The sequence below is a fragment of the Lampetra fluviatilis genome, chromosome 16 (assembly GCF_964198595.1).
Source record: "Lampetra fluviatilis chromosome 16, kcLamFluv1.1, whole genome shotgun sequence".
Taxonomy (NCBI): domain Eukaryota; kingdom Metazoa; phylum Chordata; class Hyperoartia; order Petromyzontiformes; family Petromyzontidae; genus Lampetra; species Lampetra fluviatilis.
Genome location: NC_136290.1, coordinates 7,852,194 through 7,878,045, shown reverse-complemented (window position 1 = coordinate 7,878,045; position 25,852 = coordinate 7,852,194). Strand labels below are relative to the sequence as shown.

The 25,852-nt window shown below is 47.0% G+C and overlaps 1 protein-coding gene across 2 annotated transcripts; it reads left to right on the top strand.

The window, feature by feature from the left end:
* The first annotated feature begins 213 nt into the window (after positions 1 to 213).
* LOC144936495 (G1/S-specific cyclin-D2-like) lies at positions 214 to 25,107 on the top strand. 2 transcript variants are annotated; one of them, XM_078863604.1, is made up of 5 exons: positions 214 to 1,250; positions 6,355 to 6,570; positions 7,473 to 7,632; positions 14,835 to 14,983; positions 21,256 to 25,105. In XM_078863604.1, the coding sequence occupies exons 1-5, from the start codon at positions 1,056 to 1,058 to the stop codon at positions 21,400 to 21,402; spliced, it is 867 nt and encodes a 288-aa protein (XP_078719730.1). In that variant the 5' UTR covers positions 214 to 1,055; the 3' UTR covers positions 21,403 to 25,105. The 2 variants fall into 2 exon arrangements, with proteins under 2 accessions (XP_078719730.1, XP_078719731.1); XM_078863605.1 differs by having other exon boundaries at positions 1,228 to 1,250; positions 6,365 to 6,570; positions 21,256 to 25,107.
* The last annotated feature ends 745 nt before the right edge of the window (positions 25,108 to 25,852 follow it).

The following is a 25,852-nucleotide window of genomic DNA, read 5'->3' as shown; positions in this document are numbered from 1 at the left end:
TAGCTCCCATCTCCACCCGTCTCGCGGTGGGGGGGCGGAGCTTGACGGTGGGTGAGTGGCAATGGTGGGTGGGGGCTCGTGAACGTCACCTCCTAATATGGGCATGAGGGCGGGGCGTGTGAGAGGGAGGGGGAGAAGGGCGTGACCCAGTGCGGTGACGTCACGGGACCCTTGCTTATATAAGCACGAGAGGGTGGGGGGGGGAGGTTTCGCGGCCGTGAGCTCGGTGCTGCTGTGCGCGCTCACACACGCGGCGCGAGCTTAGCAGTCGGACACTCTTTTCTCCGTTCTCACCATTGATAATATTACAATTGTTATATATGTTATTTATTTGTAACCGGCGCACGGCACAACAAGGAGAGCACGTAAACACGTCGAAACCTAAAAAAAACAGACTTTTTTTGGGGGGGGGCGCGGGACTTTTTATTTTTTACCCAACAAAAGTTTTATTTATAATTTGCTGCATAATTTATGAATTATACACTTAATAGGAACAGACGCGAAGATTATTGTTATAATAAAGGAACACGTGTGTAGTAAAAGCTGGTAATTATTGCAATTTTTTTTTCCGTATTAGATTCAGATTTTTAACGGGAATTGCAGACGAAGCGTAACACGTAATTAACTAAGAAAGCGTTAAAGTAAACTTAGCAATAATATATAAATGTAACGCAAAAGTAAGAGAGGCAGAGACCGTAACAGAATAAAACGTGTACAGCAGTAGGGCATCAATACCATTGGCTGCTGCTGTTGTTGGGGCGAAGACGAGCTTAAGAAATTAATAAAAGGCCACGAAAAAAATATCAAATAAATTAGAAAATAAACATTAAATTACAAACCAAACATTTTAAATCGAAGACAATTGCTCAGACTACTACATAATTTCATCAGAGTTTAAAAAAAATCATTCTTAGAGCGGAAGAAGGGACGATCAACCACCTCACCACCACCACCCCCAACATCTATAAAGATTGTGAGACTTTAACAACTTTTCGTCGACGACAAGGAACAAAAAGCAGTGAAAAGGAAGGAGGGCCACCCACCCCCCAGAAGGAATGGAGTTGATATGCGGCGAGGGAGGTCGCATCAAGAGGGCATACGTGGATGGGCACCTCCTGCAGGACAAGAGGGTCCTGCCAAACTTGCTGAGCGTGGAGGAGCGATACGTACCCAGGGCGTCGTACTTTAAGTGCGTGCAGACCGACATCCAACCCTTCATGCGCAGGATGCTCGCCACGTGGATGCTGGAGGTAGCGTGTGCCACCCATCGTCGACCATCATCGCCACCAACATCGCCACCAACATCATCACTATCATAATCATCACTATCATCACCAACATCACTACCATCATCACCAACATCACTACCATAATCATCACCAATATCACCATCATTACCAACATCACTACCATCATCACCAACATCACTATCATAACCATCACCACCACCATCATCACTATCATCAATATCACCACCATCATCTTCACCATCATCATCACCACCACCATCATCACTATCATCACCATCAATATCACCACCATCATCACTATTATAATCATCACCATCAATATCACCACCATCATCACTATCATAATCATCACTATCACCACCACCATCACTATCATAATCGCTACCAGCATCACTATCACCACCATCATCACTATCATAATCATCACCATCACTATCACCATCACTATCACCACTAACATCATCACTATCACCACCAACCACCGTACTTACTACCGCCAGCACACATCTACCATAACCCTAAGACCCACTTACCACTGCTACTGCCACTACCAACCACCACCAGAGCACCACACACGGGGTACAAACCTTAGCCTCCATTTCGTACCCATACACAACCACTACTACCTTCACCCTTAACACCACCATCACCTGCTACTTACTTACTCAACATGCCACCCACTAACTACTACGACATTTGTAAGCAACTCGTGCACTAGCCATGCCACCACCACCACCAACTTTCTATCACTCATTGTGCTGCTTACTGTTGTAGAGATCCGTGTGTGTGTGTGATGGGGGTACATTTCAGGGTACTGCGTGTGTGTGTTGGCGTGAGTGTGTGTACATATGTTTGTATTGTGCACATTGCCTACCCGCCCGTGTGTGTGTGTACTTGCGAGATTTGTAAACTCTTTGTGTGCTTGTGATGTTGCTGCAGTCTTTGTACTTTGTAAACGCGGTGTTTGTATTCGCCGTGTGTGAAGCACGTGTGTGTGCACGTGTACATATTTAGTGTGTGTGTGTACTCCATACTGTAGCCTTACGCATACATTAGTTAACGTCTGTATACTGTAGATTAAAGTAACGTGAAATCAAATATGCGTATCGTTAATTGTAAACGTGAACATGTGTTTGTATCTGTATTAGTGCTATATGGTTTACGCGTACTTGTTAATATATTGTAAACATTACTATTCGTGCACAGCCTTAATGATACCACTCTCTGTGTGTGTGTGTACATTCGCTAGCGACAAGTAAAGAAATTGTCTTGAGTTTTAAATGCAAACGCCGTGCATGGGGGGGGGGAGGAGAGGCTTTCATGCAGCAGTGGCTAGACCAGGACACGCTGTGTACACTCATACAACTACCTGGGAATGCAGGAAACACTGCACGGTTTGCAAGGGGAGTCCACATCTCAAAAGGATAATAATCACCTTGTTAAATACGTGACATCAATCATCCCGACCCCAGCTCCGCACGTGTTATCTACATGCAATTTTCGACGGCGTTCTTGTACACCTTGAAGTATACACACGTGGTGTGTGTGTGTGTATAAAGCATGCACATGCACGACTGAATAATAAAGCAGGTGCATGGGCATAATGCGTTCTATACATCGGCGTGGTGATCGCCTATCGATTATGTGTGCGTACACTAATATAACCCCGCCTGTCTTGCAAGTGGTTGTTTACACAGGCGTATACACTTGATGGACAGATGCCAGTGTGTGATGGTGCTGTGTGTACATTAGCTGTACCCGTTCCAATGCACCATCGATGTACACGCGCGCGTCACGTACACAATCGCATGTGCACACACAAACCACGTTCACACACAGATACATAACATTGCGAGAGTACACACACGGCAGATGTGTGTACACGTACATTCGAGTCCAACACACACACGGATAACGTATGTGCGTACACACAATGTATGCATTTGTGTGTGTGTGTGTACACATGCATTGTGTGTGTACACACACACACACGTAGCTGTGTACACGTATACAGCGAGTTGGGCAATTATTTAAGCAGGGGGCCGCCTTTAGCTGGGAGGGGAAAAGCAAGCCGCGTATTTTACTGCCAATAAAAGGGCGTTTGAAGTTACGGCTTCGATTTGCGCTGTCGCTGTGAAAGTTGCTGTTGGGGCTGCTTGCTGTTGATGTTGACTTGGTTTGCTGTATCAAACTTAGCAAACAGCTGGCAAACAGCTTGCAAACAGCTTGCAACAGCTGACTTTGCCGCGATGCTGCTATACGTGTAAAGTGGTGGTTTACTGCTATTGACTGGAACGCGCAGTGGTCAAAAATTCCAGTTTTTAGTCGCCTTGGTTTCACACGCAACTTTCTGCAGTTTCTCGAGGAGATGGAGGAAATTAATGAAATCCACTCTGCCCACCCAAGGCATTGTAATCCCTGGACCTGTACCCAGGAACTTGTAGTAAAGTGATTGGTAGGGGTGATACTTTCCGGTGAAGTATGGGTGGTATTCTGTTGACTTGTATGATCGGGCCAACAGTCGTGTACAAGACTTCATACCAAAGTACTAAGAGCCACTGTTAAACATTTTTTTTAATTAAGTTAATATTGTAATAGGTAGTCTATTCAAATTTACTAATGAGGGAAGAGCATTTGTGTTCAATTATTGTAACAAATAATATAACATCTTTTAAAATCAACCTTTTAAAATTGTCCGATTATTGTTGCCGTGTTTTTTTGTTACAGTTATCTTCGTGATATGGATGTGTTCATACAACGTAACAGTTCGTATCTGTCAGTGTTATATTGTTGATGTAAGTTGTTGCGGAGGTTGTGGTTGACGACGATGTTGTTGTTGTTGTTCGTGCTGTCGTCTCGAGTCAACTTTTTTGTTATTTCTGTGGAAAATTACCGACCGCGCAAAGGGGCCAAGAGAGAGAGAGAGAAAGCGGCCTTTGCAAATAAACTAAACCATGCACAATGTACCCGAACAACACAACGTCCGAACACTACACAACTATATTGACGAGAGAAACAGAAAGTTAGTTTTAAAAAAATAACCCGAATAATAATAGCAGCAGCAGTGACAAACGCGCTCACGTATGCAAGTCGAGCGCGCTGCGTGCCAGGATTTTTCACCATCTTGAGTGCGTTTTCCCCGGCTGCGCCAGGCGACTTTCGGTTGTTGAAGTCGCCTCAAAGTTGATTCCATTTCAAGGATCGGCGTGTCAGACCCGGGCTGATGCCGTGTTGAGTATCGAGTCGACTTACAACCCCTCCACCCTAACCCCAAATTAAGTCAAGTCGGTTGAGTCAACTCTGGTTGGGTCAACTCGAGTTGAGTCAACATTGTGGCTTTTTGTACCAGTTTAAAGGGTAAAAACCTACTACTATATTGTGGTGGGTGTTTTAGCCAAGCCGTCTCAGGTTGAGCCGAGATTCTGAAGGAGTCGGCAGACCTTCAGTCTTGATGTCGAGTCGCCCTTGCGTTGAAATCGCCAGCTGTATATCTTTGTAGAATGAGCGGAGTGAAGTTGCACGCGGGTTGACTTGATACTGAATCTCACCCCTCAGTTGAGTCAACTCTGAGCTGTAAGTTTTTTTATATCAAATTCGCGCAATGTCTTGTAACCTTTTAATTAGAATTTAACATAAATAAAGGTGCATCATGGTGGTGCACGGTGTGCTTTGTATTGGTATAAAACAAAAAAAATAAACTGTAAATATTGTGAAAAAATATATAGGAACGTTAAAAATAAAAAAAATTGTAAGGACCTTTACGTTCGTGTTGTAACACGCCTATTATTGCTACCACTTAATTAAGTTGTCATAAAAAAATAGTTTTTTTAGTTGGCAGATGAACCTTTTTTCTTTTGGTCAAGTTGGAGGCAAAATAATTTCAGCAAAAAAAAATCTGGTGACAAGTGGCCCTTGAATAGAGATGTGGAAATTGCCCCTCAGTTTGGTGTTTTTTTGTTCGTTTTTGCCTCTGCTACAAAGGTTGCACACTTTGAGTACTGTTTACTTAAAACGTGTTAACCCCGCCCTCAACAAAACATTCTAATACCTCGCTCACCTTACAAAGGGAAAAAATATATATACATATGTAATGGGCAATGTTCCGGGAAACACTAATTTTATTTTATCACTTAATTTAATGTATTATTTTTATTGAAAACAAAATATTTTATTTGTTTGGTCGTTAAAGTTTTTAGAGGGCAATTAAATTGAGCCTTTTTACCCTGCTAACGTTTTGCGGTAACCCAAAAAATAATTATCTGTAATTTCGCCCAAAGAGCAACTTTGTTGCGTGCGACAAAGTTGCCGCCGTCGCTGACGCTCGGTTAAAAAGCGTTGACCGAAACTACTTGGATGAGCTCGGTATAAAAAAAATCGTCGTCGGATCCCGCGCGCACTCGCGCACACGGACTGATAAAACAGTAGGACGGAACTAGGCGTGCGAAAGACGGCAACTGGGGGGGGGGGGGGTTCGATAGAACCGTGCGCACCCCCCCCCCCCACAGGATCGATTCGGTGCAAAAAATTGCAACGGGCAATTTTATTTCTATTTTTTAAATATTTTAAAAATATTTTTTGAAAAGATTGCGACGTACTAAAATAAAATGACCACCCCACACACACACACAAAGTCGAGTGGGGGGGGGTAAGGCTCTCGCCCCACACACCACCAACCCACCACCACCACCACTAACCCCCCTTTTGGTTGGCCCGCTTGTTGCGACTGTGACCTGAATTCATTTCGGAGCGAATGAGTATCAGGAATGTAGGGGGCCGTCTCTCTGCCAGGGACAGCCCCTGTTACCACCGCTGACCACTCTCTCGTGTCCTCGCTTAACACTGTCGTTTCAATGCATCTTGCAACAACAACAAAAAAAACCCAACATTAAATACTCGAAAATATTTATACATGTTGCATATGTGGGGTGTGCGTGTAATTTACAGACTTAGTTATCTCACTTGGGGGTTTGCAACATCTTGAATTTATACCGCACATGTTAAGTTACACAACGTTATTTATTGTTGTTATGTATTTGCAACAAAAAAAGAGATCTTTTAACTGGAGTTGCGTGTTTTTAACTTTTTGGTGCGCAATTTGTCGTAGGTATGCGAAGACCAGAGATGTGAAGAGGAGGTCTTCACCTTGGCAATGAATTATTTGGACCGGTTTTTGGCCGTAATGCCCATGAAAAAAAGCCACCTTCAATTGCTCGGAGCCGCGTGCATGTTCCTGGCTTCCAAGCTTCGAGAAACGATCCCCCTGACCGCCGAAAAGCTCTGCATCTACACGGACAACTCCATCAGACCCCAAGAGCTGCTGGTGATGAGAAACTTGCCTTCCATAACTTTTAACCCCCCCCTTCCTTCTTTGCTGGCCCCCGATTTAAACCCGACGACACAAAGCGTCTTTTCTTTCCCCTGCTTCACACTGCGTGCTCTGTTACTAATTTTCTACAGCCATAAAACCTAATTCTTCCATTTGGTGAACGCGAGCTTGTAATGATTTCGCTATGTTAAAATGTTAGCCCGTTGGAACTTGCAAGAAATTATTTGAAAATGCCGTTTTCCGACGTCCTCGCACAGTTCTGTGGGCTCCTCCTTGCAAAGAATAATTTGTAAAAAATCGGCCGTTTCGAGGAACGCTTTGCAAACAACACGGCGCGATAAAGCACAACCGTAGGCCTGTGATTGTGTAAAAATTGGAACGTATCGGATGAAACGTAATTTTACAGTAATTTATTTAGCTCTTGGAAGTTTTTGTTGCTACCCAAAACTTGTAGCCGCCTGCTGCAGGAACTTAAGGTGAATAGCAAATTCTGAGCGCCCTCTTGTGGACACGCACGGTTCACAGTCAAATTCTCTTTAACGAAACTAAATTTAAAACTCAACTGGGAAGTCACGACATCTGATGTGCGCATTTAATCTACAAAATACCGCTTGATCAGATTTTTTTATCTTGTCATTGTGGCTTCTGTTACCCTGAGAACACCTTACAACTAAAGACGTGAATCCGCCAGAATGCTCGCTTGCCCCTGGCGGCGTTCGTTGCTACAATTCTGCCCCCTAACGTTTACCGCCTCGGCGAGAGAGGAGGCTAGCGCTATGCGGTGTTGTGCGCCGCGCTTCGGGGGGGGTGGACACACCGGATTAAACATCGCCGATTGCGCGTCGCCAGTCCCACCTGTAACGCCGTGGGCTTTTTGGTTCTTCCACGTCTGGCAGGACATGGAACTACTGGTGCTGTGCCGGCTAAAATGGGACCTGGCGGCCGTGACGCCACACGACTTTTTGGAGCACATACTCAGCAAGTTGCCCATGCCAGCCGAGAAGCTTCAGCTCATCCGCAAACACACGCAGACCTTCATTGCTCTCTGTGCCACCGGTATGCAGAAATATTTACCTTGAGCGTACTATAAATATGTGGTTCTTGTGCTTTTGCGTCACCGCTTACAGTCCAACCTTGGGGCTTTTTTTTTTCCTGTGAAGGTGGAGAAGAGGGGTCGGACTAATCATTGTGGTCTGTTAGTCATATGACTGCATGCCCCTGGCAAAGCAGTTTTTTTGTGAAGTAGTGTTTTTTTCTAGGGGTAATTTTTTTAAATATATGCATGCTTGTAAAGTGATGGCACTGTTGGTATGGTGGGGCACACCAAGAGTTTCCATGATCCTGCACTTTCTTATAACGAAGCTCCAGAAAAACGATTATTCGTAAAATTATTATTACTACCGTTTATTTACCCAGGAAAGCCTTGCCGAATCTCATGACTTTTTCAAGAGGGTCATGCCAAATTTTTTGCCAAGTAGGAGATCGATGATTGCTCTGTATATTCCAATTAAATTTCCAGGTATTTTTTCAAATTTGGCACATTTAATTTCTATCCGTACAAATGACGGTGTCGCAGCGTTGATGTCCACTGAGAAGCTTTGGTTTTTAATTTAATACGCACGCAGCGATAACCAGGACGGCCACTTGATTTGAACCGCAAACCTCTGCAAAAAGCGGTGAACGCGCTACCGCCGGGGCATTTCACCACCGCCCAAGTGTGGTGACATGGCCTAGCGGCAGAGTGAATACTGTTGTTACATGTTATCGCACACAGAAATCCGTGCCTCCTTTACCCCATTAATAGCGCTCTAAACAGGCGCTCAGTGCGTACGTACAAGCTTCAATGCATACCGCACTTTTAAGATTGTATTGGGTGCAAACATTGTGAAATGGAGAAATGTTGTCATATTTCTATTACGGAAACAGCCAAACCAAAACCCATCTGATAAGTTGTCTTGCCTAAGCCATTTTTTAACACGTACTGTGGCATATAACGCACAGCACTTGGGACGTGTGGTTTGTGGGGACAGGGTGTGCAAGAAATAAAAAACGAGTTTTACAAAGGCAGCTGGTATGTGATGGCATGTGGAAATGCGGTTTAAAGGATGCTGATGATGATTCATTGTGGGACAAAATTGTTTGCAGTCCCGTAAGCCATTTTGGACAGTGGCGAAGGATATGTGGCCACTTTTCAGGAAATTGGGCCTCGCGTTTTTGCCCGGCGCAAGCGTTAAATATGCGCCGCCTTGCTTAATCCGCATCTCCCCCTGGCGCTATCGGTGCTGAGGGGGGGGGGTGAGTTTTTTCGGCGGAGAAAGAAAGCAGCAGTGGTGTGGCGGGGGGAGGCTTTTGCAGTTTCATACATAAATTGCCTGAAAATAATGTGTGCCTTTGAGCGGGGCCCTGCCTGTGTTTGGCGACCAGCCCACTCTCATTCTACGCGTCTGTGTGTGTGTGGCCTTGGGGTGTGCTGTGATTGAGTGGCGCTACCTAGTGGTAGTTATTGCGACTTGCGCTGTATTGCAACAGCTTGTGACTAGCGTGCGTACGCCACTCTCAAGCTGTATTGAGACTTTAGTTTTGACAGTTGTCATTGGTATGCACCCCAGTGTAAATGTTCTTATAAAGCAAATGCATCCTTTTCAGTTGGTGGGGTTTAACATGCATGCAGCTTATATTTGAAGCTTTGTTATGTTGTGAAATAAAAATAGGAATGACATTTCAAATCCAATGCAGTTAATATCAGCAATTTTGCAGTGTTGTTGAGCATATTGAGTTGATTAGAAATATTCAAATACGTAACAGCCATTCTCAATCAACCAGTGGATGATGGCTCTCCCCCATGCCGAGTTAGTCGTGGGGTTATTTTGACCATGCTTCACCAAGCTGCTCAGTGGGTTGGTGGATGGGTCGTGGGGGGCAGGACCGATTCTGATATTGAGGTTTGCCATGGGTTTGCCGGTGTCTATGGCACACGACGCCGACCAGTACCACCGCCCCGCACTTATTGAGATGTGTAAATCGCTTCGGCTTTTTAGTACGCTCATTGAGCTGTCTGATGGGAGACATCGCCGCACTCTGTAATAATCCCATCCCATTTGAGAGGCCCTTCGACGTGCAGCGTAGCTGCTCTTGCAACTGGCACTTTTCACACGGCCGGCCATGAGCTGACCGATTGATTGCTCTTCCAAGACAAAAATGTCCAGTCAAAACGACACATGCAGTCACTATATGCATGACGGAATGAAGCCGTAAATGAAACAGCTTTTATTGTTTATCTCTTTGCTTTATTTATATTCAATGCTGCTGCCGTCTTGGCAACTGCACGTACAGTAAAAAAAAAGCTGAACAAAAATGTGTGGCCATTTTAATATTATAAACAAATATGTCTGTGCTTGAATCCGATTTTGTTTTTATTAGATGAGAGCATAGTCCCGACGAATTATTACGTCGGTGCGTATTCTTTTTAAAGTGAAAAGCAGATGAAGGAAGCCCGAACACGGATGTTCCACGAAGTTAAGTCATCCTTAAAACCCCGGGGGCGGTAACGAGCGTCAACAGACTACTCACAACGGATGGACTTGACTGTGCTGAGTGTGGCAGACATGCTGCATGATGTCCGTTCTAGGGGGGGGTTAACTTTGCCTACAGCTGCTCTTGATGCTGTTCATACCAACCTCTTCCCAATACGATGAAGCTTCTTCAGCAACTCCCTATGCATCATCCCGCTGTATTAATCTACACGGAAACAAATGCTGTTGACGTTTCCGCAAAGGAAGTGGACATATTTTTTGCCCGGCCTTTTGCTCAAATTTACACGCACTTGTGTTAAAATGAAAAAGAAACGCCTTCCAACTGCCAATACACCATTTAAGAAAAGAATCGGCTCTTAAAATAGCTGGTTAGGCATTGTAATATAACGTTACTGTACAGTAACGTGCACATGTTTTGCTCAACTGTAATGCAGACATGTTCCTAAACAGCGAATAACCTTAACTACGTCTTTATATTGGCATGAAATTAGACGTGAATCAAAGAAATAAATACAATTTCTGAAAGCAAAAACATCGTTTGAAATCTACAGGTGCCCCAGTCCTTGGGTCGCAGTTTAATTATTGAATACTGTACCTTTATTTGTTAATCTTACATTATTTAACGTAGAGCGTAATTCACGTGAACTGCGTCAATTCCTTGAGGATTTTAAACATTTATGACGACCACGACCCATGGCTTTTTTTTTGTTCATTATACGATTGCACATTTCATCAACTGCATGTGATCATCCTGCTGCTCTGCATTTCCTATGCAACAAAGTCGGGTTTCAGGTGCGATACTGCATTCTTTACAGCCAGTCCATTTCCGCATACATGGGGAGGGGAGGGGGTGGCTTTGTCCATGCGAAAAAGCGTTTAGAACCACTTTCTCCCCGTTTTTTAGCGGCAGTATCTGATGGGAACGCTTGCAATTCCCTTTCACGTATAACCAGTAACGCATTAGAGTCCTTTCGACAGCGTTGAGAAGCACAATAAAACGCCAACCTTGAAGGGAAAGTCCTAAACCGTTAAAAGCTTACTATATTGCACTTGTATTGGTCATTATTTACAATGGGCCCTCAGTCCTTGTTTAAATGGTCAGTGGGATGTGGAACTGTAATCCACGGTGGCTGCTGGTGACAGGCAAAGTTCACGGTGGCAATTTACCATTGGTAACGTCACAAGAAATACCGCTGGACAGCTGTGTTGTGCTAGTTTCTAAAACAATGGTGCTTAGTGTGCGACCTAACGCTTTTGTGTGTTTGCATTTTTGTCCGTGCGCCCGCCCTATATAGAGGCGTGAAGTGTGCAAGAGATTTTTCTTTCCCCGCGCACTGTAGTTTTCAAGCATGTTCCCCACGCGGTCTTAATCCGCGCGCATTTCAATTTAATGTTTCGTTGGAGCTGCCGATAACCGTGAATTAATTGGCCGTGATATTTTGTCAATTCTGTTTACAACCAGAAATTGCACTGGGACAGCGCACTGCTGCGTGCAGAATGTATGCAAGGCGCGGACTTCAATTAATTTATTTTTCTCTCTCCCGACTTGTGTCTGAAAACGGTTGCCGTATTAGGAGTTGGAATGAGTAGGGGGGGGGGACGGTCTTTCTGCTGCGTATAATGCAACCCAAAGAGCCGTTGCCTACGTTGTGTTCAGTGCCGCGACTCCCTCGTTCGATTTGGCAATTAATTGAATGATCATTGCACATTTGGGTGGCCTCAATCGAAAGACTTGGGGCCGCAAGCGCGCAAACCCCGGTTAAAATAAATCAGCGGTGGCCGTGTTATTTATATATTCACGTACTCGGTTTTTTTAGTTAGTTCATTTCGTAAATTTACGAGTTTCATATGTGCGCGATGAAAAGATAAGGCAAGGGAATTTGTAGCCTGGAGAAACATTGTTTCAGATTTGGCAGAAACTTCCTGAAAGTCAAAAGTTTATTTTCTTTAAATTACGGAAGACCTCCCCCCCCCCCCACATAATTGATTTAGCATGTGAATACCACCATTAAAACAAAAGACACTTTATTTAGTTCTACATAAAACTGCGGTCACTCTCCTTTTCATGTTTGCAAGCCAATGAGGTCAAATCCTTTGAAACGTCAATTCTGTCCGCTGCTTTCTCTGGCACTTTTTTTTTGAAAGTCAAATCGTTTTAAAACATTTTAACGCTCGGTTAAAGCTGATACCATGTGGCCATGATCTCATGCCATGTACACGTATGCCTTCCAGCGTGCAAAGTAATTTCAGTTGAAAACGGGGCTTTCTCACTCGCTGGCCTTCCGTTGACTGTTTAACCATTTGGAACCGGTTTTTGTTACAGCCTTAGCAGTGCGTATTTATTTAAAATCCAGTGTACAGTGCGTGCTGTATTTTAAAATACATTTTTACACTGCTGGATGAAGGCCTCTCCCCCCCCCCTGCCATGTCAGACATTTGGTGGCTGTTTGCTCACACGTCAACACCGCTGGGCAGTGTGTGGGTTGGTGAAAGGGGAGAGCGAGAGAGGGAGACACAGGCCACACAGGACACTGCGCGGATAGCACTCGGCACTGAGTGTAGCCGTAGACGGATTCAAAACTCGGTGTGCCGACTACTACGCCACCGCGCACCACCTTTTCGAAAGAAAGTGACAGCATTTTAGGTGGGTTGCAACCGTTTGGATATCTTATTCTTAGGTTTTTTCGGTAAAGTCACGTTGGTAAAAAAAAGCCGCACCGAACCTCACAAAAATAATATTCAGGGCCTACCTTGGCTCCTCCCACCCTCAACCAGTATATCTACAAGGACTGTTTTCTTGGAATTTCTCTTACTTGATACAGCTATCGTGCTGTGACGGTTCCACCTGAAGACGGAAGCTTGTGTTGCCTCCGAAACGTCGTGATTTTTATTTTATTTTACTTTTATAAAAAAAAAATTTTACCAACGTGACTTTACCGAAAAAACCTAAGAATATGAATCCTTGCAGTCACGAGAGCTTCAAATCTAGAATAAATACGTTTGCATATCATAGTCATAAAGTTTGGTTCGCCCTCTGCTCAAACGAGTGGTGCGAGGCGATTCATCCCTATCGGCGAGCTTTATTCAGCGGTGCACATTCCACATTCTTATGGCAGGGACAATTCTATTATCACGACCACTATCGGCTCTTTCGCTAGGTGGCGCTGATTCATTGTTTGCGATTTGTGAGTAGAGCACTCTGCCCACATCGCCACCTGGCAGGACATTTCGACACTACGATTTTAGACACACGTAAGCAACAGAAATGTACGTAGAAATGTGTATATATATGTTTTTATTTGCAATACTAATTGCCGGCAAGTGGAGTGGCAGCACATTGGTTAGCACACTGCACTATGAACAAACGTGTCACGAGTTTGATTCCCATCCGTGGGCGAACATCGGCGGCAAGTGATACTGAACCGGTGCTTGATGACCTTTCACCATTGTGTTGACAAAAGAGTTAAACAGTAAAGTTATTAAGTGGTGACATTGTTAGCGTGTGTGTGATACGCTGGCTATTACCTGATTTGCCACAACAAACGTGTTCACCGCATCGATCCAATCTCCGCGGCTTGTCCCGTTTTAAAAATCATAAACTCCAAACCCCAATTTGGTGCCACCACAGATGTACAAATTTAAACACAGATTCTACGGTCATGTTATTTTTTCAATGTTATTTATTTTGCGTCTTCATTGTTGAAAATTACATTTGCCGTTTGTGGCTCATTCTCATCTCATTCCTAAACGGATCTCTCCCTAGCAACAGCTGGCCCATCTCTGCCTAGCAACAGCAGGGTTATTACGTAGCACTTGTAGCTGCTATGTGTTGCGTAGTGTGAATTGATGCGTTGTGTGTGTGTGTACGTTGGGTATAAAGTGAGCGGCTGGAAAAATCCATTTAAAATGAGCGCCATCCAAATGTCATAACCAATTAGGTTGTAGCGACTATGCCGTTCTCTTAGAAAATCGCAAACTCGCTTAAGCGTCTCGCTCGCGTGACATTTGTGCAATGTTGGGTTGTTGTTGTTGCCGCCAGCGTTTGCATGGTAATGCCTCGGCAAGAGCAGAGTTAAAAGTGTGGTTGTTTGAGCGACAGATTTACTTTGCGTTCGTCATTTCGCTCTGCACGATGATGATGTTTTGGAAATTGGGCTTGCTCTGGCAATTTGTACCCCCCCCCCCCCCAAACCTTAAGATGGAAAATACATTTATATACGTGTTTGCGGTTTTAGCTGAACAGGCGGATGAATTGTGCGTAAAATAAGCTTGCCACGTTTAAGCTAAATGTCCAAAAAACCAATACAGGAAAAATAACAAAAACAAGTAATGTCAGTGCTGCAGAGTCTAAACCATTTTGCAATTCCTCAGTCCACTTCTTGGCATTTTTTAACACACGATGATATAGATTTACACTTTACATAACCGCCGGATACGCACTTTAGTTTTTTCCATCTTTGTTTTTGCAACCAGAGTTGTGACCACCGCAGATCTTTGAACGCTTTTGCAGTGTAAATGTCGGTCAAACATTGCGTTCGCATTAACCCCGTGCCTCCGTCCGTCCACGAGCTTTCGCTTGTAAGGGTCGCTTTGCTTTCCGTGGGAGGGCTGGTGAAGTATGGTGTGGTGGAGCCAGGGAGAGGATGCGGGGGGGAGAAGCTATCCCCTAGGTGGCGCAGGAGACTAACCTGTGCACGTGCGGTGCTCCGTCGCGTGCGTGTGCAGACTTCAAGTTCGCCATGTACCCGCCCTCCATGATCGCCACTGGCAGCGTGGGGGCGGCCGTGCAGGGCCTGCGGCTCGACCGGCAGGACGAGCGACTGTCGTTTTCCTCGCTCACCGACACCCTCGCCAAGATCACCAACAGCGACGCGGTGAGCCGAGCCACCACGTCCACCACCCAACACCCCCCCCATCCCATCGTTCACGTTAATTGCGGTGCGTCCCGTCAGCCGAACCCCCCCCCCCCACAATCCGCAGTGTACAATCCGACAACAATTATCGAGGAAAACGACGACGGCTTCTACACCGAGTTGGTTGGCACCGTGTCCAAATGCTTTGCTCCCAAGCACGTGGAGCTCCTGATGAAGCACTCCCCAGCGCGTCGAGCGAAACGTCGGACGCCGTGCCGAATAACTTGCAGTGAAGGGCGCGAAAGCGCTTTGTGGCTATGCCTGCGCATTCGCAAAAACCTACGCAGCAGATTGTTTACCGTGGTGGCTGGATAGTCTCGAGCTTTAAATTTAATTTGTGTATTGACTGCAAAACACCGGTGTGTGTTGGCTTACGTAATGGTTTCCGCCCGTTATGGTTTTGGATGCCCGTTACGAAAGCCCATTATGATTTTCCAGTTATCACTTTGCTGCCTGTAAGGTGTGGGACCGTGTGCCTAACAACCACCACCAACATATGCGAGGTGGGATACGCTTGTTGGGAAAACACAAATGGAAATCATTTATGCGCTTGTTCCAAGTTTTGCCGCAGCAAGCATTGATCCGCCTTGCGTTTTCACGGCTTCGCGCGCGTATTTGTTTGGAACGACGTCGGAAAAGGTTTGGTGAACGCGATGATGGGTTTAACGAAGGAATCGGCGCTGCCGGGGAAGTGCCTGTCGCGGCAAAAAAAAACGGACACGCGCCAACATAAGTCCCGTTGTAGCGTTGTCAGACATCGCTTTTAATTACGGAATCGCAATTTGTAATCCGTTGCAGAAAAACATGCGTGGCCCATCAGTCAAAAGTCCGCTGTGCACAACATAAATTAAAACTGGCCTTTGCACAGCTAAACAAAAACAAAGGGGCAATTTTTTTTGCAGACTTCGCATTATATGTTTTATTTTGGTGGCAGGGGGGGGCAGAGAGGGCAGGAATTGGGGGGGGGGCAGCAGTCGTGAAGTGCTTCTCGTTTTTTCTTACTTCTCCTTTTCCTTATGACCCCACCCTCGCCCCCCCCCCCTCCCGTTCGCCCCCCCCCCCCCATTGGTTTCCTTCGAGCAGCAGCGGTGCACAAATGTTCCCCGTTAAAACTCCCGTTTTCTGTGAGCGCGAGTAACAATCCTTGCCATTTGGTGGGGTGTGTGTGTGGGGGTGGTGAGGGAGGGGGGGGGGCGGCGGGCCACCAAAAGCTGGCTTGAATTTAAACTCCCCCCCCCCCACCCCCCCCAGTTGTTGCCGGTCACTTGGACTCCCGCGGCATTTGGAAGAGTTTTTCTTATTAGGGGGGGGGGGGGGGGCAACAGGCTCCAGCGGGGGGAAGAATTACGCCTCGTGAAGCGTCGCTTTTGTTGTCGAGGACCCTCGCCCCCCCCCCCCCCGGGGACTTTTTAGCAGCCGCAAGAACGGCTGCTGGCTCACTGGTGACCGCCCGCGTGATAGCGCCCGCCCGTGTCCCCCCCCCCCCCCCATTTTTGTGAGTTGCGCACACACGCGCACGTACGCACTTACAAAACAGCTGCATAATTCGAGTCGCCCCGTGGCCCCCCCTCTGCCCCATGTGGTTGGCTACGCGCTCTCGTCTGCCTGCCGGGGCCGCTTTGCTACCGCCACCACCGCCACCGCCGCTGGTCCGCGTTAATGGTTTTATCCTGAGAACAGCGAAAAAAATTGTGGTAAAGGGCTGCCTGGTGGGAGCGGGGGGGTGGGGTGTGGGCCGGTGGTGATGGGGGGGGGCAGTGGTGGGAGAGAGGAATGAGAGATTTGGTTTAAGGCCGTGACATCAAAGCGAGCCAGCCCAGGCCAGGCCATGGGAGGGAGATAAGAGACAAGTCCCTGTTGAATTTGCTAAGCCGCGCAAGCCGGGGCCGTGCTCTTGTGTGGCTTTAGCCCCTAATTCCACGCCCCCCCCCTCCCAGTTCCGCAGGGCCTCTGTTTGGCCCTGCAACAAGATAGCCTTGTTGAAACTGCCTGGTGGGTCCCATGTGTCAGGAGAGAGCTCGAGCGGCCTGTTTACTGATTGGCCTGATAAAACACACGACGGCGTGGCTATTTCAGGTGATTAATGAGAGGGCTGTGCCACGATTAGAATCTTGGGAGGTGGCAAACCATCGTCTCCTTCTGCCTTCCAATCCCGTCCAGTCCCCTGGCCCACAATCCTGCAAAATCCATCGCCCTTCTGCCTACCGCCCGGCCTCTCTCTCTCTCCTCTCCAGTCCTTCTCTAGCCCCTCCGCAGTGGAGAATTCCTTCGTGGGTTTTCCTTTTTTCATGCGTGCTCGTGTGTGTTCGCTTGCCTGCTGAGGGAGGGGGGGGAGGGGAATTTGGTGTAGAATTGGGAGCTGGGTTTGGAGGGGCGGAGTGCGGGTGGGGGGCCCACAGCGGCCGGGAGTTGACATCTCCAGGCAACGGAAAACACTTCCAAATATAGCCGCTCCCGGCCAGTGGAAGTGGTGTTTATACCGCCCTCTTCCCCCACCGCCCCCCCCCCCTTTGGACACAGCCTCCTACCCCCCTAAAGGAGGCCCCAGTGAGCTGTGTTCTGTCAGTGGGGCCCCTTTTCTAGAGTAATGGAGCCATCTGCTGGCGTCTTTGTGTCGTGCAAGCGGGGCACACGCCAGAGCCTTTCCAGCACTTGGTTTTTTTTTTCACGCTGTTAAAGCCAACTCGTGTAGTGATCTCTGCAAATCCCAAGTGCCCCCGAATGCTGCTATTGGTGGCTGCGCGTGCACACTGCCCTGCCTACTGTGTATTTGATGCAGCTTCTGCAAACGCGGGTAGATTTGGTCAATGCGGTTGTTTTGTTGCACCAAACGGCTTACGGTCTGGTTCCGATTGAACTTGTACAGCCATGTTTTTCCCACTCCACCACTGGTTGAGGGCCCCTCCCCATGTTGGCCATTGCATATTGGGGATTATTCGACCATACTTCACCGTGCAGGTCTGTGAAGCACACGAGGAGCCAAAACTTGAGTAGGATGGATCTGCGATTTAAAAGTGCACGGTGCATTTAGACACGTTTTGCCGTTAACGTCAAGAACTCTTGTTTTAGAATGGGCGGCAAATACACAAACCAGTTATGCCACCCACCAACGCTCTCCCTGGGGCTTGCGTTATACGTGGGTGGCGTTATGATGCCGGAGAAATGTGTGTGGTGGGGGGGGGGCTTGAGCGAACGTCGCATTCCGTTTATTAAACTCTGGACCACTCCGTGAAAAAAAACGAGGTCCACTGCAAGTCCTCCCCTCCCCCCCCCTCGGTCTTCCCCTTTGCGGTCCACATCGAGTCGATGAAAGTATCGCACGCTTGCCTAAAGCGCGCGCCCCTCACCGTCCCTGTGGAAAATAAAAAGAGAGAGAGAGGGACCGGCGGAGATTCCCCGATTCCCCCTCCCCTCCCTTGCTCGTACACTTCAATAGCGCATTTGAAAAACCTGGTCTTTTGAGGTTTTTATCAATGAGTGCAGTTAAGCCGAGGAATTTCGGCCTTTTATTGGCACCAGCGGTCGCACCATTGTTATTTCTGGCCCCGTGCCGAGTGGGAAGGGGTGTTCAGGGGTGTTCGCTGTCAAGAGAGAGGGGTGGTTAGGACCCAACCTTGTCTCCCCGCTGCACAAGAGAGCTGGGGTGGTTGGGGGGGGGGGCACGGGGGGGGGGTGGTGGTGGTGGAGTCCCTCAGACAAGGCTTTGTTTGGCTCCAATTTCCTGCAGGCCCTTTGATCTTGGTCTTCTGGATTCCTGGCCTAAATGACTAGCCCGCCTTGGGCAAGACTTACCCCGGCCATTCAAGCTTCCCTTGCACACCACTTCCCCCCCCCCTGCGCTTTTCCCCATCATCCACCCCACTTCACCACAACCCCCCACCACCACCACCACCATAGCCACCACCACCATTACCTCCCCCCAGGCCTCGAGCTCGCAAGCCACGTTCTTGCTGCTGCTGCTGCTGTAACACGAGTCGCCTCATTAAAGAACACTTCCCTTTTTGCTTGAAGGAGCGCGGCGCGTGTGTGCGTGCGTGTGCGTGCGTGCGTGTGCGTGCTTGTGTGCCTCACTGTTGGGGGAGCAGTGGTGTAGCGGTCAGCGCGCCGTGTTACGAACCTGGCGTCCCGAATTGGATTCCCGCTCACGGCCAACACCAGTGACGAATTTCTGCAAACCGGTCCTGGGTCTCCCCTAGGTCGACTCTGCCTCAAATGAGTACCAGTTGCGATGTGTAAAACATCGCCGCTGGGGAGACGAAGGCAGCCCGGGGCGTGGTGTTGACCACCCCCTCCCTCGTGTGCCGTGCCGGCCTTCATAGGTGCTACTCGCTTAATAGCACTTGCGCCCCCAACTGTCTGTTAAGGCTACACGGGGTATCTTTGTCTTTGTGTGCATGCCTCTCAGTAATCCCTTCGTGCTGGGAGTGCCCGGCACAAGTCCCGCGGAAAATTGTACAAATGATGTTACTGACGGGTTATGTAAATTGCGCGGGTAACAATGGTGGTGATGAAATGGGTAGGAAAGTTACATGCGATAAAATTCTGTAAAAAAAAAATGGCAACTCGTCTGGATGGCGGCCACGCTCTCACTGCCTTTGGGAGCAATTTCGTAATAAATGCATCATTTTTACACGGGGGCGCACAAAAAGCCATTCATTTACGTGAACAAAATCCATTTGGATTGCATTTGCGCAATTACACTTCAACCCCCCCCCTCCCCTCCGCGCCCCCAAAACGGCTTTCTCATTTGAGCCTGTGCCACAATGGGATTTTTGTTCTGCTCGAGGATTCGTGCGAAGTTGCGTGTTTATTTTAATACCTGTCTATGCATTTGGAAGTGTAACTCATTTATAGTTCTGTTTCACATTGGCCTTGCATGTTGGGTTTTTTTTTTACCATTGAAGTAATGTTAATGCTGACCAGAGCAAGTACTGGCTCGCCAATAACAACACGCGTTTTCCTACAGCGGTGCAGAATTGTGGTTAATCCAGCCTGTTTGTTTCACGAGTTGTATTTGTTTTCCTTTATGCGCACCAAATGTGTGCGGTTGTGCGCGGGCGGTTATTTTGGCTTGCCCATCCTGCCGCACTGTCCGCCCCAGAGCCACCGCGCATCCTGATGGATCCAGATAACAGTTGCTTCTGCAGAATTCTTTGGGGGCTGTTGAAATTCACGGAAGAGTGCGCGCGCTATCATGCGTCTTTTGGTGGGAAAACTGTCAACGTTTTTTAGATATTTGGTTGCAATAGCCCAGTCAACTCCATCTTTGTATGATTTTAGGCCTTTATTCCGGAGTCTCGATAAATGAATTGACATTCTCACACACCCCTACTATAGCTCATCGGATTCCTTCAGAATAAACAAATATTCAGATTTTTTTTTATTGTGCCTTTGGTAGCATAACAATAGTTTTCCAAAGCTTGGTGGTGATTAGCTTAAGTTTATTATTTGAAACTGTCGGGCAACACATGTGTACTGTTTTAAACAGAATTAAGTCGTTCCACAAATTCCCTCAAGTGCTCTGTTCACGTCTTACAGACTAGATTCGCTTTTTGCCGTTGCTGTGTCGGTGGTTTAGAACCTCGTCACGGAGAATGAAGAAAGAATCGGTGGTGTTGGTGGGGCGACTGCAATGTTTGCGTTTCATGTAGGCCTCTCTACCCAATAGCTGCCTAATTTCATCCTCCAGCTTGAAGGGGAAAAAAAGCTAAACTTTCCACAATAGATGCTGCTGTTTTTTTATGGGGTCATCATTACTACATAGCCCTGCTTACACCCCCCCCCCATCCATGCCACAGTAGTGCCGCCTCAGGCCTGGTATTAGAGCACAGGCCTCCACGCTTGCTGGGGAGCATCTCCATAAAAGTGACGGGCACCGCTAGACGTGCTCATTCACGTGAAAGCGTGACCCTGCTTCAAGTGCTTCAAGTGAGTGCACGCTGGTTGGTTCTATTCCCCAGAGGGAGGGGATGGGAGCCTTCAGCCACGGGTGCAAATTACACATTCCTCTGGTGATTTGCCAAGGAGGGAGCACTGTTGACTTGCATTTGGCGTTAATCATTTATCAACCGTGGTGATGATCGATGCCTTTGACACTTGACGGCTGCGCCGATGATGATGTTGGTGGTGGTGACGATGGGTAACGATGATGACCGTGCTGCTGCTGATGATGGTGGTGGTGGTGGTGGCGGCGATGATGGCCGGAGGTGCTAATCCCTCTCGTGCCCCTGCAGGACTGCCTTCGGGCCTGCCAGGAGCAGATCGAGGGCGTTCTCGAGGCGAGCCTCCGGCAGGCTCAGCAGGGCTCCCCGGAGTCGCGCGGCGTGGACGAGCTCGACATCGCCGGCACCCCCACGGACGTGCGAGACGTCGCACTCTGACCGCACCCGGTGGTTTGTGGGGGGGGGGGAGGCGTTCGACTCGACCCCCTCCTGACGATGATCCTCCCGGCGAAAACGAAAAACCAGGAGAGAAGAAACTCAACGCCGCTACCGCCCCTTGTGCTCGCCCGACACGCTGCTTGATAGCGGAGCCGCAAGGGGCGGGGGTGGACAGCTGCTGTGCTTAGGTTTTGTCCACACTGCCTGCTGCTGCTGCCGCCGCCGCCGCCGCCGCCACCGCTGCCCGATTGCAACCGCACAGCCCAACGATGGGAGGGGTGCCGGGGTGGGGTGGGTGGGGGGCCCAAGGCCCCCTTCGTCCGAGCCAGCATCACTGCCCTTGAAGTCACCTTTTGGACGAATTGAAGCTTGTTCCAGGTTGTGGCCCGTTACGTTTTAATTATTTTTTTTCCTCTCCCCATCTCCTCCACCATCACAACCCGCCCTGCCACACCCTCACCAATTTTTTTTAACGTCCACTTCCCTTGCCATTCTCACGTCCAGTTTCACTTTGGTCTGGTTGGCACCGTAATGTTTCCATTAAAGAGTTTTACCCCCCCCCCCCCCCTTTTGCCTTGAACTCCTGCAAGAAAACGAATATGAAATGGTGGACGGCAGGAAGAGAAAGACATTTACGCGAAGACAAGTTGAATTGTTTATTATTTTTGTTTCACGTCTACCAGGCCGAGTTTTTGCCCTTGTTGTGAGCTCGCGACTGAATTTCGTTCGATGGTCGTCATTGTGTTGGACTGAGAGAGAGACCGTAAGTTAAAAGAGGAATTTCTAAGCAGCGATGTCTGCGTGTGCGCGCGTGTCCCTGGGGTTGAGCGGCTGAAAGGTTGTGTTAGCACCAATGACAAAAAAAACCCCTTGATTGTGATTTTTCTTTTGTCTTTTTTCGTGAAATGAAATTTAAAGTAAAGATGACCTGCCCCCCTCCCCCCCCCCCCCTCTATTTTTATAATGAACGCGTGCGATGTGGTCTGTGTTGTTTCCCTATCTTTGGTGCCCGGGAAGACGGCTAGCCAAGCAACGTTTACACCTTAATTGAGTAGACAAGAACTGTCACAACAGAGAGGAGTGTACAATATGTATAAAGAGCAGCTTTTAAGAGACGTAGGATGCCGATGAGTGCGGAGAAAGTGATTGTAGGTAAGTTGCGATGTTAAAGGATGTAGGTAAAGTAGACTAGAGTTTTGCAGACTGGAAGGTTTTTTGAGGGTCAGAAGAATAGTTTGTTTTGAAGTGGCCATTCTTTTCACGTTTAAATGATCAGTTCATGTTTTTTGTATCCTTTTGTACTTGCTTGGAAGGTTCAATTACTGGTTTAAATTTGGGCCGATACTTTTTGCATCCATTCTGGTGAGATGTATTTTGCTAAGCCGTGTGCGTATTAACATATGCTGAATCTTAATATGCATTGGCTTTTGTGGCCAATGCTACGATTGATAACTGGTCCAAAATTGTCATTTTCTGGCTTTTCAACGTAATCGATTTCGTAAAACTAAATTGGCACATTTGCCCACGCGATAACTTGATTTTGTTTGGCAAATTTTACGAATAACATGAACCCCCTGTAATAAATTGGCACGTTCTGTTTACGTGACCACAACCTTACTATAATTGTGGCTGTATCGGGTGGAGGTGGGGGTACGACACGTTTACACGATCTCACCCAACAAAAACCGTTACCACAGATGAACAAGTCACGTGTCAAATGACTTTTTAAAATCGTTGTCTTCCCCCCCACGTTACTGCGCACGCTTGCGCTTGTTCAAATGTCGGTCGTGCAGAGTACAATAAAGAGTTATTGGTCCGAAGTTAAACCGTACTGAGAACGGGGTGGTTGGGGGGATGGGTGGGGGGCGTATTGTACAGGTATGACAAGTGGACTGGAGGGGAGGAGCATTTGCTGCTTGCATTGAAATCAATTGTGGACAACAACATTGGGGGGAAGGAGTTGGGGTAAAACACATTTACAGCTGGTTTATATATATACACACATACTTGCCTCTGGCCAGCTCGCCCCGAACGCAGTGGCCGACCGTCGAAGACGAACCCTTTGTTATTTATTAAACGAAACATAAAAACAACGATAACAACTCCCCTAACTTAAAAAAAAATCTAATTGCAAATGACTAAGAACCATCTGTTGACTTCATGGCCGCGATGCGAGGCGATGGGCCCTGCCACCTTGGGACTTGCTTCCAAATGTGTCCTAAATACTGCTGTGCCTTTCACGCATTGGTCCTTAAGTAATTCACGGACACTTTGCATAGCCGACACTGCCTTAATACGATGGGGGTTTGTCTGAAGTAGGGATGAATCACCTGACATACATGCTTAAACTTGACAATACACCAGTGAGCATTAATACTATCTTTCCTGGGTGTTTTTAATTTATAGCTTCTTGAAGACTTCAATAAGGGTTAAACATGTATTATTGTGCTTGTTGCTTTTCAGTATTGTATCATCTTAAGAGTAAAAAAATACACAAAGCAATGTGCTTTGGAGGATAATAGTAATACGATTAGTCTAAGTAACACAGTAATACAAAGTTGAGTAAAAACATGGGAAACAATTTGTTTAACCTTTACGCCAGCGAACGCTTGAAGAAAAGTGGTGCAGTGCTGGGGGGATGGCCGTCGTAGTTATCGTGAGCTGGTTTCTTCGAGTGCTGCAGGGTTTGCGATTTTTTTTTAGTTGCTTTTCCATTTGCGTTGGGAAAGGAATCACTGCCAGACATTAAGTTGCATTAAGCCAGCAAAAGTTAACTGCCGTGTATATGAAAGAACCACGACGCGCACTGATAGCAAGGGGAGAGTTGTCCTCGGTTAAAGCCTTTTCACATTTTAATAACAAAACGAGATCTTTATTTTTTTCGTTTTAATCTTAGGGGGTTGTACTTCTGGGTATTAATATGCGCATAGGCTTTTAATTTAAACTCAATAAGTGTGTAACGCGAGCGAGTGTTTTCCTTTATAGCCAGCAGTTACATGCAGGTGTTTATTTACACTTAGGTCTTGGTTAGTTTAACCATTCCATCAGATCTCTCATGAGCACTTTGTGAATACTTGGTTGAGAAGAAGAAGAGGAGGCGGAGGCGGGGTGGGGGGTGGGTTCATTGGTCCAGCGGAAATGCTTGATGCATGCGGGTTTTAAGAAAAGTGGGGAGAATTTATAATTTTTGTTCGTAACAATTTCAATTGTAATAATTGAAAGTAAGGAGAATAATTTAAGGTAACGGTGCGGACTCGTCAATAAGAAAGACATTCCATGAGCTGTGGTCCCCAGTGCATTCCCAGGTTTTGCGGGGGGGGGTGGGAGATGCCAGATCGGATCGTAAGATACGAGGCAGCGTTGCCTGCTTCGCAGAGCCCTCCTGCGAGATCAAATGCTGTAATCGAGAAGTTTAAATGTCTGCGTACAGCACCACAATAGATGCAAGGAAGGAACAAATTAAAAAAAAAAGTGGGTTATTAATTTTGTTGGGTCAGTCTACTTGAAAATTATGATCGTGTTAATTTTTTTTTAATATCACAATAATTTCCGCAATTTTATTTTGACATTTCAGTTTTGTATGTATGAATTGATTATTTCCCTCCCCCACCCCTTGCCCTCTCCTACCCCCGTCCTTAATTTTAGTTGTCTCGTGACTTCGTTTTTGTTTTGCACATGTCAAAAAAAAAGGTAATCTGTCGAAACGGGGGGGGGGGGGCGTGGGGGGGTGGGGGGTGCGCAATTGGGGCTGAGATGAATGAGGGATGAAGGCAATGGCACTGCCTACTGAGATGATTGTATAACAGTGGAGGGAGGAGAGAGCTCCTAAGACATTAGCTGCTACAGAGTGCTTCAGTTGAATTATTACGTTTATGTGTCGTAATAACTAAAAAGAGAAAAAAAAAGACAAAAACTAAAAAAACGAAACGATACATTGCCGTATTGTTTTAAAACGTGTGCTGCTAAGTTTTATGTACTTTTTTTTAAACTGTATATTATTTTACCGCTTTATTTGGAGGAAAAGCAAGAGCTTCGTATTTTATTGTTTTGGGGCTCAGCTGTTTTTGTTGTTGTCTTCTTTCAGTTTGGAATTTATATTCATTATTTTTTGGACAATGGACATGTATTTTTCTGGACTTATTCCACGATCACATACCTCATTGCACCCGCAACAGAAGAATAGCAAAAATGGTCTCTTCATTTTCTACAGTACCTCAAGACTCAGCGTTTGGAATTCTTTTTCTTCTTCTCACCCTCCTCTGGCAATGGCTCGATCATTTTTCTCGCATCTTTGGCCGGCGATGGGTAGACGGCGACTGCCGCCTGCGTGGATTGGTGTGGCTGCGTCCGTCCGTGTGTGTGTCGGGGGGGGGGCGAGGAAGAGTGTGGCACACTTGGCTATTTGCCTTCAACTAAATCTAAACTACTTTAATTGTAGCTATTTTTCAGA